At 44.9% G+C, this 16,225-nt stretch overlaps 2 protein-coding genes across 2 annotated transcripts in view; one reads left to right on the forward strand and one right to left on the reverse strand.

Moving 5' to 3' along the window:
• LOC148047189 (uncharacterized) overlaps positions 1-16,225 on the reverse strand; it is a 32,884-nt gene that overhangs the window by 1,417 nt on the left and 15,242 nt on the right. Inside the window, exons 9-11 of the mRNA XM_087711249.1 lie at positions 11,944-12,213; positions 6,770-7,045; positions 426-599 (exon numbers count right to left, since the gene is read on the reverse strand). Coding sequence (XP_087567375.1) covers positions 426-599; positions 6,770-7,045; positions 11,944-12,213 — 720 coding nt within the window. The remainder of the gene's footprint in view (positions 1-425; positions 600-6,769; positions 7,046-11,943; positions 12,214-16,225) is intronic.
• LOC148047190 (uncharacterized) lies at positions 13,701-14,577 on the forward strand. The gene has a single exon (XM_087711338.1). The coding sequence runs from the start codon at positions 13,701-13,703 to the stop codon at positions 14,316-14,318; it is 618 nt and encodes a 205-aa protein (XP_087567464.1). The 3' UTR covers positions 14,319-14,577.

The raw sequence follows: 16,225 nt of genomic DNA on the forward strand, positions 1-16,225 counted from the left end.
CCACACAAGAAATGCAAAGTTCTGGGCATCTCCCACATGTATTCCCCCTTTTAGAAAAACATCAAAAGAGTTTCCTTTTGCCACCTCATAACAACCATCATCTAAAAAAAGAGTTTTTCAAAATATGTTCCTCAAGAACTGAATGGATAGAGAAGGTTAGAGAAGGTTGATTGTTAAGCACAGCTGGCACTTAGTTTCATTTATTGCAGCTTTTCTATCTCTATCAAGAGCTTTGCCTCTTGATCCGGACTGCGGGGAAAAAATCAATTAATGAAACTGTTGATCAGAGGACCAACTTTTGCTACCATCTGCATATCTTTCAGCGTTTTATTGTGTTTTATTGTGAAGCGCCCAGAGAGGTTTGGCTATTGGGCAGCTTAGAAATTCTCATGAATAAATCCATAGATACACAAATATGTACAAACCTTTTTCTATGTAGCGAAGCATACTAAACACAATCTGAGTTGGGAGAAAACCTTTCACCGAGAGTTTCCAATCCTTTCTCCAAGTGGCATCCATCTCTTTGGAACAGAAGCCATAGTCTTGGCAGTCCGAGTGGTTGTTCTGGATCCTGGGAGTTACTTCAGCCACTGGGCGATCTGCAAAAAAGACAACTCTGCCTTCAGTCCCACAAGCCCTGGTCCTCTCACACTTGGACCCCTGCAATACACTCTACATTTGAAGACTGTCCATAAGGTCAGCTGGTACCGAACATAGGCAGCTCTTGGGTAGCTCTTGGGGCCCCTAAGTAGAGGTGGGTTCCTACCAGTTCAGTCCAGTTCTGCTGAATAGGTAGTAAAAATCTGGCATACCTTTCTGAACTGGTAGTAATGGCAGCCTGGTAACACCCCTGAACCAGTTCCCCAGTCACCACTCGCTTGCCCAGCCCCACCCAGTCTCTCCTCTGCAGCTTGTCTGCTTAAGCGCTGCACCCCTGATCTGTCTGCCAGGTAAGCCAGTGAGCTGCGGCTTAGCTAACTGCCCATGAACCCTTCCCCGCAGCCCTGCCATGCTCCCCTGCCTTCCACGCAGCCTTCCCAGCATTTCCATGACCAGCTTGTGACGGCAGATAAGCAGAAGGTTGTGTGGAAGGCAGGGAAGCATGGTGGGACTGCTGGGAAGGGGCAAGCAGCTTACTCCCTTCCCCATGGCCTTGCAATGCTTCCCTGATTTCCACGTAGCCTCACTGGTGATCCCCCATGCCTGCTTGTCTTCTGAGGTTGGTGTCCAGCCCGGCTTGGCCAGTGGGTGGGCAAGCGGCCTTTGGTGGAAACACAGATGCCGTGCTGGGGCTGAGAGGGGTGGTGGCAGTGATGCTGCGGAAGGGCATCCGGGGCTGCTGCACATGCACCCACTTCGTTTCTTCAAAGACGGAGCCCCCCTGCTGCAGGGCAATCCAAAGAGGGGAGGGGATGCTGCAGAAAAGGCTGCCTTCCACATGGGCTACGTGCCTCTCATGCCGGCTCTGTGGGGCTTCAGGCTCCAAAGCAGCCCACTGGCTTCCCACCCAATCACCTGCCTGCTTCTTGGCCATGCCGCTGCTTACTGCCAGTGGAGAAGCAGAGCAAGAGGTGGAAGCCACTGGTGGTGGGGGGTGGGGGGCACCTGCTCATGTCTGGAATGGGCCGCAGCCAGGTCTCCTCCCCCACAGAGTGCCGGATTCCACAGGCCAAGTTCCCAGAGTAGTGCCAATGGTTTGACGGGCCGATCTGCAAAGAAAGCAGGCAGGTGGCTGTTTTAGAGCCTGGAGCCCCGCAGAGCTGGTACGAGAGGCATGTGGGCCCTGGGGGAAGGCAGCCTTTTCTGCAGCTTCCCCATCCCCTCTTTGAATCACCTGCAGTGGGGGGGGCTCTGCCTTTGCAGAAAGGGGACTGGAACATGTGCAGCAGCTCCTAGATGTTCGCTTGCCTTCCTAGAGGACTTTCTTCATTCTCCCTCTTCCAAAAGAAAGAACATCCCGCCATCCTGCTGGTCCTGCAGGGCGGAGTTCTGGGATGGTGGGATATTTTTTCTTTCAGCGGCAGGACAAGGGAGAAAGTACTCCAGGAGGTCAGGGGGTGGACATGAGCAGCAGGCCTGGGACATTTTCCTGGTGCCTGCCCTCCTACAGCACTTTCTTCCTTCTCCCATTGCCGAAAGAAAGAATACTCTGCTATCTCAGAACTGGACTGCCATGGGGAGTTCTCCTGCATGGATGTGGCCGGTGGCAGCAGCGCTGACACCAGCAACAGAGCACACCCTGCCTTCAGAGGCCCATTTACCTAGCTGAATCAACCGCCTCAGCACCAACAGACAGTGGGATAATCTTTCTTTTGGCGGTGGAAGAAGGAAGAAAGTGCTCCAGGAGGGCAGGTGGTGCACATGTGCAGCAGTCCCAGGACCACTGTTCCCTCTAAGCTGCGCGGCCATGTGGCCGCGCACGTGGCAACAAAACACCGCGCAGCAGTTTCCAACTGCCGCGCAGTGGTTTTTGTGAGATGCCTTCCACCATAATAGGAGAGGAGAGCCAGCCTGGAGACAGCAATCAGTTCTAGATCCACAAGGCAGAAAGTAAGTAGCTCAGAGAAGAGGTGTGGGGGTTGGGAGAAGGCATGGGACAGGCTCCCAGCAGTGGCTGCTTAGATTTGCCAGAGAGGGAGGGAGGGAGGGAGAGAGAGAGAGAGAGTATCCCTCCTTCCTTCAGCCCAACACTCTCGCTGGCATCCCGGACGGATGAGAGGGACTGCAGAGGGTGTCCTCAAGTCTAGGGCAGTGAGTCATTCGATGGGAAAGTTGCCTCTTGGAAGGAATGACCCGGATTGGCTCTCGCTTCATCTCTCCTGCTTTGTCTCTCCTGCCTCTTTGCTACTTCGTTCGGTCTTTGGGCGGCAGATCGAAAGTGGAAGCCAATCTGGGTCATTCCTTCCAAGAGGGAACTTTCCCATCGAATGACTCGCTGCCCTAGACTCTAGGAGACCCTCTGCAGTCCCTCTCATCTGGCCGGGATGCCAGCAAGAGTGTTGGGCTGAAGGAAGGAGGGATTCTCTCTCTCTCTCTCTCTCTCTCTCTCTCTCTCTCTTTCTCTCTCTCTCTCTTCCTCTCTCTCTCTCTCTCTCTTCTCTCTCTCCTCTCTTTAAGAGAGAGAGAGAGAGAGGGAGAGTGTTGGTGGGCAGACTTAGCACTTGTTAAGTTTGTTTCTCTGTGTGTTGTGCATAATATATACATGTCTCCATGGATGCAATTGTGCAAACATTTTTTTTCCTCTTTAAAAGAATTTTTTGGATTTCTCCTCACCAAACCTTTAAGACTGAAAGAGTTAGAGTTGAAATATAAAGAGATTGTCAATTGCTATACTGTTAGATTGGTAGGCAATTATGGACTATCTTGATTATATCCTCCTTAGAAAGAATATGCTACTGTATGGTTGAGAAAAAGACCAACTTCATTCCATGGAAACCAAACAAAGTTCATAGGGAGCGTTTCTTTCTACGATGGGCTTCTTGGGTCAACAGTGAATATCAGTTATCAAAAATGTAGGTAAAAAGTTAAGCAGGCAATAGGCAATTACAAAAAGGGAAGCCAACTTTCTGAATTCTGTTTCTTTGACTTAGTGACTTATAAATAGTAGACTAATGTTCTGAAAATGTGACCTAAATTTCTATATATTTTAAATAGCTGTAAAGCTATGCTGAAAAAGTTGTTCTCAAGGTATTGTAATAAATTCAATAAAAAGAAGGAAGTTCTTGATGAACTTAAGGAGGAATGAGAGTATTGGATAGTAAATGGACAAATAAAATTACCAATCAAAGAGAATATTTGCACCTCAGGGTTGAAATGAGATGTTATCTCTTCCTCTTTCCTCTTCCTCTCTTCTCTCTCTGTCTCTCTCATCCTCTTTCTCTTTGTCTCTCTTCTCTTTCTCTCTTTCTTTTCCATTCTTCTGTCACTTTTTCTCTCCTTCTCTCCTCTCTCCTCTTTGTCTCTTTCTGTCTCATCCTTTCTCTTTGTCTCTCTTTCTCTCTCCTTCTTTCCCACTCTTCTGTCACTTTCTCTCTCCTTTTCTGTCTCTCTTCCCTCTTTTTTCTTCCTCTTCCTCTCTCCTACTCTTTTATCACTTTCTCTCTACCGCCCAACCTGTCCCCATACTTATCTTCGACTGATCATGTTTGCAATAATTTACCTTCTTTTCTAAATAGGCGCAGTTCCCTTACCGGATCCCTCGCTCACTCAAACACACACACACACACACACTCATGCACAAAACCATTTTTCTCCATTCCAATTCGGATCCTATAAATCAATTGCTCTGTGAAACATCTGTGAAAAAAATTCAGGTGCTCAGGCATGAAAATGTGCCCCTCAAACACTATACTTTTCCGCACACACTGAAAAAAAAATAGAGGGAACATTGCCCAGGACATCTGCCTGGCGCCTCTCTCAAAGAAAACAAAGCAGGTGCAGCACTTCTTCCAACAGCTGAGGACAGAAGAGGAGACGAGGCTGGAGGGCGGTGCAACATGGCTCTGGCCTCGGCTGTTGGAAGAAGTGCTTCCTCAAAGCTTCTTGCTCAGTTTTAGTGATTAATGCTATGTCACCAGTGAACAATAGCAACAATGAAATCACACCATCACTTTCTTTCTTAAACAAACATGGATCAGCCATGCCAGCTTTAAAACCCATCTTAGTTAACTCTTTAACTATACATTGATTCCATTCATATCCTGATTGCTTCAAGCCATAAAGACTCTTTTTCAACCTCCAGCAGTTTTACTTTCAGGCTTCTGTAAATATATAGTATGTTGCAATGGTGCATGAAGATACGCTGTCTCTACATCTAAATGATTAACTATATATTCATTCTTAGCTGCCCAACCTAATGCTGCACGTAACGTTGTAGCCTTTAAACTAGGTGCAAAGACCTCATCATAGTCATTGGCTGACTGTGCAAACCATTGTGCAACCAACCTGGCTTTATGAGTTACAGTCCCATGTACACTATTTTTAATTTTGAAAATCCATTTACATCCTATGGCATGTTTACCTGGTGGTAGCTTTACATTTTCATTCACCTCTAAATTTTGTAAGGATTTCAGTTCCTTTTTCATTGCTGTTTTCCAAGCTATCTGGTCCTCATTAGGATACAGGGTTAATTCATGATAAGTAGCAGGAACTTTATTTACTTGACATGCTATAATAGCTTGATATCTGTCAGGTGGTCGTGTTACACGGGTTGAATGTCTAGGAATCTCAGGGCTCACCAGTGGACTCTCCTGTTTCACCTGCTCCCATTCTTCTAATTCCTCCTGTATCTGCACTTCTTCTTTAAGTGCTATTGCTGGTTTTACTATTTCATCACAAGGGACTACTGGGTGTTGATAACTACATCATTATTAAATTCCAATTTATTCTACCCAATGGTTTCAATAAATGTAGCACTAGCACTACAGTATACCTTAGCCGTGCCTTTTTCCCAATATCTAAACGACCTATGGTTGGCCTCGTAACCTACGAAAAATAACCGTGGAGTTCTATGTTGCCTTTTCAGTCTTACTTGAGAGGGAATATACATGCCGGAGCTCCAAATGTGTGTAGATAACTTAAATCAGGTTTTCTGCCATACCACCGAGTGAATGGCATTTCACCAGTTATTGTATTCACCACATTGTTTAAAACATGGTTACTATACATTATAGCTTCACCCCACAGTGTTTCTGGCAAACCTGAATCAACTAACATAGTTCGAGCCATGGCTTGTAATGTTTGCCCCCTTCTTTCTATAAACGACTTATGTTGTGGCCTATAAGGAGAACGTTTATGTTCAATACCAGCTGATTTTAACATCGTTTGAAATTTATAGTTTGTAAACTCAGTCCCGTTATCTGTTACAACAGTAATCACCTTAATTTTCATCTTTCTTTCAGCAAATCTTAGCCAATTAAAGAAATGTTGGAACGTTTCTGTTTTGGTTTTCATTAAATAGCAGAAACCGTATCTTGAATAATGATCCATGATACTCAAAACATAACAGGCACCTCCCAAACTGGATTTCATAGGTCCAATTATATCAGCAAAAACAACCTCCAGAGGTTCCTTTGTTTTAAAACCATTCCGTCTGTTTGCTGGAGAAACCTTGCTTTTCTCCTGATTGCACACATTGCAGTTTAAATATTTACTGCAAGGTTTTAATTTTACTCCTTCTGGCATCTTGAAATTAATGTGCCCCATACGTCTATGTAGTAAATGTATACATTCGTCATGTGGTCTCACATTATTATAAACTGAGTTAGCTATCTGGGCATCAGGTATAACATATAAACCATTTGTTAATATAGCAGTAACCCTATTACCTTCTTTTTCAATTATACAGTTATCTCCCCTAAAGATTACTACATAGCCAATATTAACTAGAGCCCTTACTGATAATAAATTAAATTTTAGTTTAGGTACATATAACATAGATAAATGCTCATTTACAAATGAACAATATGCAGTACCTTCACCAGATGCTTTCACTTTCCATCCATTTGCCAAAAATACATGTTGCTTAGTCATGAACATTTTTACAAAACCTTTTCTATTTCTAGTAATGCAGTGGGATGCTCCTGAAAAGTGACTCCTGAAAATGCAGCTTTGGGACAAACATGACCTGGATGACTGAGAACCTCTATAGACTTTAAGTTTGATAAATAAATATCAAGTCTGCACTTGTGTAACATGGGGACATTGCACCACATGTCCAGCACTATCCTGTGACATCGGCAACCCTTGGCTCCCTCCCTCCTTTCCTCACCTTTCTTCAGCAAACAATCCTCTCCATACATCATGAACTTCTGAGGCGGCTCGATCCCTTCCTTCTCCAAAATGTTATTCCTGCTCTTGGCGATAAAAGGCTCAACTTCCCACCTTCTCTTGGTCACCAGAGTGTGGACCTCATCTCTGGGCCAAGTGCAGGACTTCCGATGCAAGCTAATGACGTCTTCCCCATCACAGGCATTCTGGTAACTCCCATGCTTGTGACCATCTTCACTCAGCTCACAGTTGATTCCACTCGGCCAGCTCTGAAACCCTGCAGAGAAAATGAGCACAGAGAAGAGGTATGACTCTCACAGGAAGATCAGCTCCATGTCCCTGTCGTGGACCTCCTTTTTGATTCCCCCCCCCCCCGCTTCAGTATTTGGAGAATTGACAGACTGAGAAGTCTTTGGGAGATGGTTTTGTAAACAGTCAGCTGAAATCTCAGCAGTTGTCAATGCAAAGACCAATCCCTTTGCCCGTTCAGAGGAAACCCATCACAAAGAAACTAAGACAAATTCCACCAAGACAAAGTCCCCAGGAAGTTGGCGGGTGGAGCGAGGAAATGATGAAAGCAAGCTCCATTCCGTTTGTACATTTATTGTGAGAAACCCCTGATCTCTCCAACTGCAATTCTGGGTGGGGATAGAGTCTACTTAAACACCAAATATCTGAGATTAAAATTAGCCTCTAGGAAATTGGGTCTAAAGTTCATCGGACCATCCATTCCTCATAGTGAAAGTAATTAACCCCATCACGGTTCAATTGAAACTTCCCCCCAGTTGAGGAAAGTGCATCCAGTTTTCCACTGTAGCTTGCTGAAGCCAGTGGTGAGTTCCCAGCTCAGGCCAGTAGATCAATTAACATTTGTAATTAAAAGGAAAACTCATCATGACACAAAGAAGATCCTAGATTCCAGAGTACGTTGGGAACAGTTGCAGTATTTAGTCCACTGGAAGGGAAAATAAAGGCAGAGAGATTGCTCCAGCAATTCCATGAGGTACCCTCATAAGCCCAAGGGTCCTCCTGGGAGGGGGAGAGAGAGTTAGGAACCTTCCCCATTAACTTCTCTGTGCTTGCTCTCTTTCTCTTATAGGAAATTATCTTCCATTGAAGGGGGGAAGCCTGTCAACCCTAAAGTTGGCTGAACTGTGGCCATTTTCTTTTTGGCAGTTTGCAGTTTTGTAGTTTCTAGGGAGGTTTCTTTTCTCATTGCTTCAGGGCTGACACAGCCTGGAGTGAGTTAGCTATCTGGGCATCAGGTATAACGTATAAACCATTTGTTAATATAGCAGTAACCCTATTACCTTCTTTTTCAATTATACAGTTATCTCCCCTAAAGATTACTACATAGCCAATATTAACTAGAGCCCTTACTGAATTAAATTTCAGTTTAGGTACATATGACATAGATAAATGCTCATTTACAAATGAACAATATGCAGTTCCTTCACCAGATGCTTTCACTTTCCATCCATTTGCCCAAAATACATGTTGCTTGGTCATGAACATTTTTACAAAACTTTTTCTATTTCTAGTAATGCACTGTGATGCTCCACTATCAACTACCCACAAATCATGGTCTATTGGCGCATGCTAGACATAGCCAAAGTAGACATAGCTAAGTGTTGTGACTCAGCAGCAGTCTTCTGTGAGTCTTTTTGGGATGCAAGATTAACTATGCAGCTGGGCTCGTTAGGGGGATCTTCTGGGGATAAAAGGACGGATGGTGCCACGCCCTGGTTGCAGGAGTCAACGTTCCTTCGTTTGTTCAACGTTCATTGATCCTGGGTCGTGGTGTCTTTGATGGACACTTGGAGAAGTGATTTGTCTTCTGTAACCCTGATTCGAAGAGACTTTTGAAGAAGTGCTTTGCTTTCTTTTTGTACACCTTGTGTTGCCGTAAGAGAGATTTGTTTTGCATTTCCTTATTTTCAGGCAGAGACTTTATTTAGATTTATTTTTGGGCTCGCAGCCAGTTTGAGCCGAGGACTGATAAAGAGAGTTCCTTTTAAGTTTGTTTGCCTGTCGTCTGTTAACGAGAGAAGGAGGGAGGACAGAACAGCTAAGTAGACATTAGCGTTTTTCTTAGCTTTTCTAGTATTCTGTTGTTTTGCATTTTTACACAATCTAGCTATATGTCCCTTAGCCCCACAAGAAAAACATTTTCTAACAGTATAGGCAGTCGAAGATGACTCCTCATGTTGTGGTGGTTCTCTCTCAGTTGTTCTCTTTCCATCCTTCTTCCTGACTCTTCCAACAGTCATGCAGTTATTTCAATGTTAGTTCATTTCGGGTTAGGACTTCAAGGGAAGATACAAAATCATCATAACTCTCATCCAGTGAGGAAAAAATGATGTAAACTTGATGTAGCTCTGAGAAAATCAGCTCTTTTTTATGTAGCTCCTGGAAAACTCCGTTCATAAAGTTTAAATGAGCTAACATATCTCCACCTTTCAGAAGACGTGCCCTAAATAGTTTGCGTGTAATATGTATATGTGCACCTAGAGTGTCACATACATAAATCCTCTTCAAATTCTCCCAACATCTTGCAGCAGAATTTTCTCCATGAATATGTAGTAATTGTTGGTCATTCAGTGTTAGACCAATTATGCACAATGCTCATTTGTTGCATCGTTGAACATCCGCTATCTTCTTGGCATCGTCCTCATCATCTGAATCCCAAGAAGTTACATCCAGTGGATTCTGTACAGCATCCCATAATCCCTCCCTATGAAGGAGTAGAGTGCACTTCATAGACCAGGAAACATAGTTTGTTCCATCCAACCGGGTTATCAGTGATAGACTTGTTGATGGGTCGTGTGCCATCTTCTCCAGGATAGTAACAATTACAAAATAAACAGCTGTCTGTATACGGTATTGCGTATCAATACCAACTCTCCTTTAGTTACATCTGGTATAAGCTGGGCCCATAACCAGTGTTAGGTAAGCTCCCCATTAGAAAAACGAGTGCGTGCAGAGAAGTGTAGTGAGAGTGGTGTAGAAGAACACATAAACCAGCATACGGAGACACTGAATTGTAAAACAGATAGTGTTGTACTTCTGTGGAAATAGAGGTATGCAAGTCCAATTCATACACGGTTAAGACAGTCAGTCATCAGCGTTCGCAGTTAAGGGGTGATCCAACAAACACAGTCCAGAATCGTATAAATAGTTCAGTACACAAAAATCGCTAACAGTTGCAAAACTCACAGTAATTCACGCTGATCAATACACGACACATCTACAACCATCATCCAACAATCAGCATCTAACAATCAGTCTGGTTCCATCTTATGGCCACTTGAGGAAACAGCAACCAATCACATTTTCAGGAGTAATTAAAGATACAGTATTACTATCATGGTTTATATATTGCCAACCCAACTGTTGGATTACATTCCTAACAGTGGCTACTCTCCCAAAGCCCATGATAGTTCAGCATCAATAAGTCCTCTTGTAGTATCAAGGGTGGCTGAGGGTACAGAGGTTGCACACATCCATGGTTTCCTGATTGCCAGGGCTATTCGGGAAATCTAAACTGGAGAAACCAGGTCTGTCCCGAACTTTTGAAGCTGGGGGGCTCTGGATAAAAATCAAAACCTGAGTTTGATGCTGACCTAGAGGTGTTTGTTGGAATCCTTGTTTAAGTTTTGGAGAAAGACTTAATTCATCCGAAACTTGTCACTGCTTTCATCAAACCTTAGAGTGATTTAGAAAGAGAGAGAGAGCGACAGAGAGCGACAGAGAGAGACAGAGAGACAGAGAGACAAAGAGAAAGAAAGAAAGAAAGAAAGAAAGAAAGAAAGAAAGAAAGAAAGAAAGAAAGAGGGTGCAGGGAAGGGAGAAAAAAGAAAGTGGGAGAGATGCACACAAGAAAGAAAGGAAGGAGGGAATGGAGGGAGAGTGAGAGAAAAAAGAGAGACAAAGATAGAAAGAGAAAGAGAGAAAGAAAGAAAGAAAAGAAAGAAAGAAAGAAAAAAGAAAGAAAGAAAAAAGAAAGAAAGAAAAGAAAGTGGGAGAGAGAGAGAAAAAGAAAGAAAGAAAGAAAGAAAGAAAGAAAGAAAGAAAGAAAGAAAGAAAGAAAGAAAGAAAGAAAACTTATGATCACAATTAAGCCCAAAATTTTGGTTGCTAATAATAGTGTCATTAAGTGAGTTTCACCACATTTTCCAAGTTGGCCACCAAGCCACTCCCACCCAGTCACATGACTGCCAAACCACTCTCATGAAACAGGCCACAACTACAGAATATGTTCTAAAAATTTTTGAAACCCACCACTGATGTGGTACCTCACTCAATAGTAGTAACTGTGAGAGGGATCTTGGAGTCTTATTTGACAATCATTTAAACATGAGCCAGCAGTGTGTGGCATCTACCAAAAAAGCCAACACAGTTCTAGGCTGCATAAACAACAGAGGGACAGAATCAAGATCACGAGAAGTGTTAATACCACTTTATAATGCCTTAGTAAGGGCACACTTGGAATACTGCATCCAGTTTTGGTCGCCACAATGTAAAAAAGATGTGGAGACTCTAGAAAGAGTGCAGAGAAAAGGGACAGATGATTAAGGGACTAGAGGATAAAATATAGGAAGAACGGGTACAGGAACTGGATATGTCTAGTTTAATGAAAAGAAGGAGTAGGGTAGACATGATATCAATGTCCCAATATCTTAGGGGTTGCCACAAAGAAGAGGGAGTCAAGGTAGAACAAGAAGCAATGGGTGAAAACTAACCCAGGAGAGAAGCAACTTAGAACTGAGGAGAAATGTCTTGACAGTTAGAACAATTAATCAATGGAACAGAAGTTGCCTCCAGAAGGTGTGAATGCCCCAACACTGGAAGTCTTTAAGAAGATGTTGGATAGTCATTTCTCTGAAGTGGTGTAGGGTTTCCTGCTTAAACAAAGAGTTAGACTAGAAGACCTCCATGGTCCCTTCCAACACTGTTATTCTAAATATTCTAAAAAAAGTGCTAAGGAAGTTCAGTTGACTTCCGAAAATGCAGCTTTGGGACAAACATGACCTGGATGACTGAGAACCTCTATAGACTTTAAGTTTGATAAATAAATATCAAGTCTGCACTTGTGTAACATGGGGACATTGCACCACATGTCCAGCACTATCCTGTGACATTGGCAACCTTTGGCTCCCTCCCTCCTTTCCTCACCTTTCTTCAGCAAACAATCCTTTCCATACATCATGAACTTCTGAGGCGGCTCGATCCCCTCGTTCTCCAAAACGTTATTCCTGCTCTTGGCGATGAAAGGCTCAACTTCCCACCTTCTCTTGGTCCCCAGAGGGTGGACCTCATCTCTGGGCCAAGTGCAGGACCTCCGATCCAAGCTAATGACGTCTTCCCCATCACAGGCATTCTGGTAACTCCCATGCTTGTGACCATCTTCACTCAGCTCACAGCCATTCTGCCAGCTCTGAAACCCTGGAGAGAAAATGGGCACAGAGAAGAGGAATTAGTCTCTCACAGGAAGATCAGCTCCATGTCCCTGTCATGGACCTCCTTTTTGACCCCCCCCCCACTTCAGTATTTGGAGTATTTACGGACTGAGAAGTCTTTGGGAGATGGTTTTGTAAACAGTCAGCTGAAATCTCGGCAGTTGTCAATGCAAAGACCAATCCCTTTGCCCGTTCAGAGGAAACCCATCACAAAGAAACTAAGACAAATTCCACCAAGACAAAGTCCCCAGAAAGTTGGAGGGGGCAGTGAGGAAATGATGAAAGCAAGCTCCATTCCGTTTGTACATTTATTGTGAGAAAACCCCGATCTCTACAACTGCAATTCTGGGTGGGGGACAGAGGCTACTTAAACACCAAATATCTGAGATTAAAATTAGCCTCTAGGAAATTGGGTCTAAAGTTCATCGGACCATCCATTCCTCATAGTGAAAGTAATTAACCCCATCACGGTTCAATTGAAACTTCCCCCCAGTTGAGGAAAGTGCATCCAGTTTTCCACTGTAGCTTGCTGAAGCCAGTGGTGAGTTCCCAGCTCAGGCCAGTAGATCAATTAACATTTGTAATTGAAAGGAGAACTCATCATGACACAAAGAAGATCCTAGATTCCAGAGTACATTGGGAACAGTTGCAGTATTTAGTCCACTGGAAGGGAAAATAAAGGCAGAGAGATTGCTCCAGCAATTCCATGAGGTACCCTCATAAGCCCAAGGGTCCTCCTGGGAGGGGGAGAGAGGGTTAGGGACCTTCCCCATTAACTTCTCTATGCTTGCTCTCTTTGTCTTACAGGAAATTATCTTCCATTGAAGGGGGGAAGCCTGTCAACCCTAAAGTTGGCTGAACTGTGGCCATTTTCTTTATTGCAGTTTGTAGTTTTGTAGTTTCTAGGGAGGTTTCTTTTCTCATTGCTTCAGGGCTGACACAGCCTGGCTGAAAGGGCCAGGGGGACTAAGGGGGTTGTAGAAATTAGCTGGATGTTGTAGCCTAAATAATTGTGAAACAAGGACTTTCATGGAGGTGTTTGCAGGGTGGAGACTCAGGTCATCTAGTCATTGGGCTGTATGTTGATTGGACCATGTGACTGGGTGTTAAGTACTTGGAGTGATTCTTATGTAAATAGCATTGTAAGTAGTTTCCACTCAGGTCCTCTGTTACCTGCAGTAACTCATTCAAACCTGATTGGTCGATGGCCCTGCCTGAGCCCTATAACAGAGCTGCTGCCAGACAGGGTTTTTGCTGGTTATTTGAGTCACTAATAAAGAGCTGTTGTTACTGACGCCTGAGTCTGCCTCATCCGTTCCCACGATCTAACACTGGCGACGAAGGTGGGATTGGAAGGCAACTAGGCACGAGAACAGAAACAACCCAGCAAGCAATCCAGCCCGGAGCGAAGCACGGCAGTGAGCAACCATCTTAAAGGCAACAGATTTGAATCGGCTACAAGCAAGCTACGAGATGACGACACATGCCCCACCAACTCCGTTTGATCCAGCCACCGAACACTGGGAGTCCTACATGATGAGGTTTGACTGCTTCCTTGAAGCAAACGACCTCCATGGCTTTTCTGAAGGCTGGAAGAAAGCCATATTCTTAAGCTACTGCGGACCCAAGGTGTTCGAGATGATGAAAGATCTCTCCGAGCCAACGCCACTTCATTTGGTCGCTTGGTCGGATCTCCAACAGACGCTGATGATGCACTACGCTCCCAGACCGTCTAAATACATCCGGAGGGACAAATTCAACCTCTGGAACCAAAGGGAGGTTGAGTCGATAAATCAGTATGTTGCTGCACTCCGAAAAGCTGCAGCATATTGTGAATTCAGGGATCTGGATGAACTCCTCCTCGACAGCATAATTTGTGGTGTTCAGGACACTCATTTGCAGAGGAGGCTGTTTGCGAAGACTAACCTCATGCTCCAGCTTGCCCTCGATGAAGCCAGGGCTACCAAATCCTCGACCAAGTTGACGAAAACCCTACAGAAACAGAACAGCCCAAAGAGCGCACGCAAAACCACCGGTGTGCATCATGAGACCGCAGAGCCTGAGGCATCAGACAGCAATGATGATGTATAACGCATACACAATGATTGCAAGGAATCGGCGCAGAAATTCGAATTGCAGTTTCCACCCTGCACCGGCTGCGGAGGCAATCACCGGTGATCAGGTTGCCGCTTCAGGGACACTGTCTGCCAGCACTGCGAATGGAAGGGACACATCGCCAGAGTCTGCAGGAGCAAGTTCCCAGCAGCCAGCCGACATCCAAAACATCTACCAATGCACTCACAACCGCAAAGATGGGGGACATGGCAGCCGTGACCCAAAAAGCAGAAGGTCACCGTCTTCCTGGAAGGATCACCATGCTCCAGGGAGATTGACACTGGGTCATCGCTGACCATCATGTCCTAGACCACTCTCAAGAAAATCATATCCAACCTGAGAAGGCACAAGCTGTGTGTTCCAGACATAGTGAGCGAATATCAAGGGAACCGAGTCCCGGTTCTTGGTCAAGGCACCTTCCAGGTGCAATACAAGGCATTCAGTGGACTTCTTCCCATAACGGTAGTGAGCGGCATGTTGCCAAGCCTCCTAGGACTGGATTGATTCAAACCCCTGGGCCTTGAAGTAACCGGAATCAATGCCATCCAGGACAACAGTACCAAAGAATTCTTTAGGGAGTTCATGGACGTCTTTGGCACCGGGCTTGGTAAGTACATGGGAACCCCCATTTCATGCAATCTAGATCCCAACGTAGCTCCGATTAGAATGAAACCCAGGAGAGTGCCTTTCGCTCTCCAAACCAAAATTGACTTAGAATTGGAAAAATTAATTGGCCAGGGAATCCTAGAGCCGGTAGATCATGCCAGATGGGAGACCCCTATAGTGACCCTGGTCAAGCCGGATGGGTCAGTCCGCACATGTGCAGACTATAAGTATATAATAAACAAAGTGTTGCTACAGAGCGCTTACCTTGTACCCATTGTACAGCATTTACTGCATTCATTGGAGCCTTGAAAAGTTTTTGCAAAACTAGACATGGTGCAGGCATACCTAGTTGCCTGTAGATGGTGCCACAGCGGAGGCCCAAACCATTGTGATGCATAGGGGTGCCTTTAAATGCAACCACCTACAATTCAGCGTTAGTATTGCCCTGGACTGTTCCAAAGTGTCATGGAATGACTTTTGCAGGGGATACCAGGAGTTGTCCCCTATTTTGACGACATATTGATATCCGCCGCAAATAAGGAACAACTAATTAAAAGAGTTAGAACTGTTTTGACCAGTATCAGTGAAAAGGGTCTCCGTTTAAAAAAATGAAAAGTGCCAAATTAACGTGCCCTGATTGAGTTCCTAGGGTACCTCATTGACGGCTAAGGATTCACCCCACAAACAAAAAAATTAAAGCCATTCAGGAGGCTCCCACACCATGAAACCAGACCGAGCTCCAAGCGTTCTTCGGACTGCTTAATTTCTACAGTGTTTTCCTAAAGCAGAAAGCCACAGTTGCTGAACCATTGCATTGGCTCCTGGGGAAAAAGGCTACATGGAAATGGGGAAAAGTCAAGGACGCCACATTTGTCATGGCCAAGAAACTCCACTCAGCAGACATGTTCCTGGTTCAGTACAACCAGACCTTGCCACTTGTACTGACTTAAGATGCCTCACCCTTCAGCGTTGGAGCTGCCCTAAGCCATCGCATGCCCAACGGAACTGAGGCACCCATCGCCGATTATTCCAGGACTCTTTCATTGGCCAAGAGGAACTACAGTCAAGTGGGACCGGGAGGCTCTGGCTGCTGCCGCTGGAATCAAGCGTTTCCATGAATACTTATATGGCCATGACTTTGAGATTGTCATGGACCACAAGCCACTCCTGGGACTTTTGGCTGGGGACTGACTAGCACCTGCACCCCTATTTTTTAGCTGCATACAGTTACCACCTCGTCCACAGACCGGGCACCACAGTGGAGCATGCCGACGCCT

This window comes from Thamnophis sirtalis, unplaced genomic scaffold (genome assembly GCF_051295495.1).
Source record: "Thamnophis sirtalis isolate CommonGarterSnake01/CBP01778 unplaced genomic scaffold, rThaSir2_p1.2 scaffold_3, whole genome shotgun sequence".
Lineage (NCBI taxonomy): Eukaryota > Metazoa > Chordata > Lepidosauria > Squamata > Natricidae > Thamnophis > Thamnophis sirtalis.

What these genes read in the sequence shown, in the direction of transcription:
- LOC148047190 (XM_087711338.1), top strand. Translation starts at nt 13,701, where the DNA reads ATGACGACACATGCCCCACCAACTCCGTTTGATCCAGCCACCGAACAC.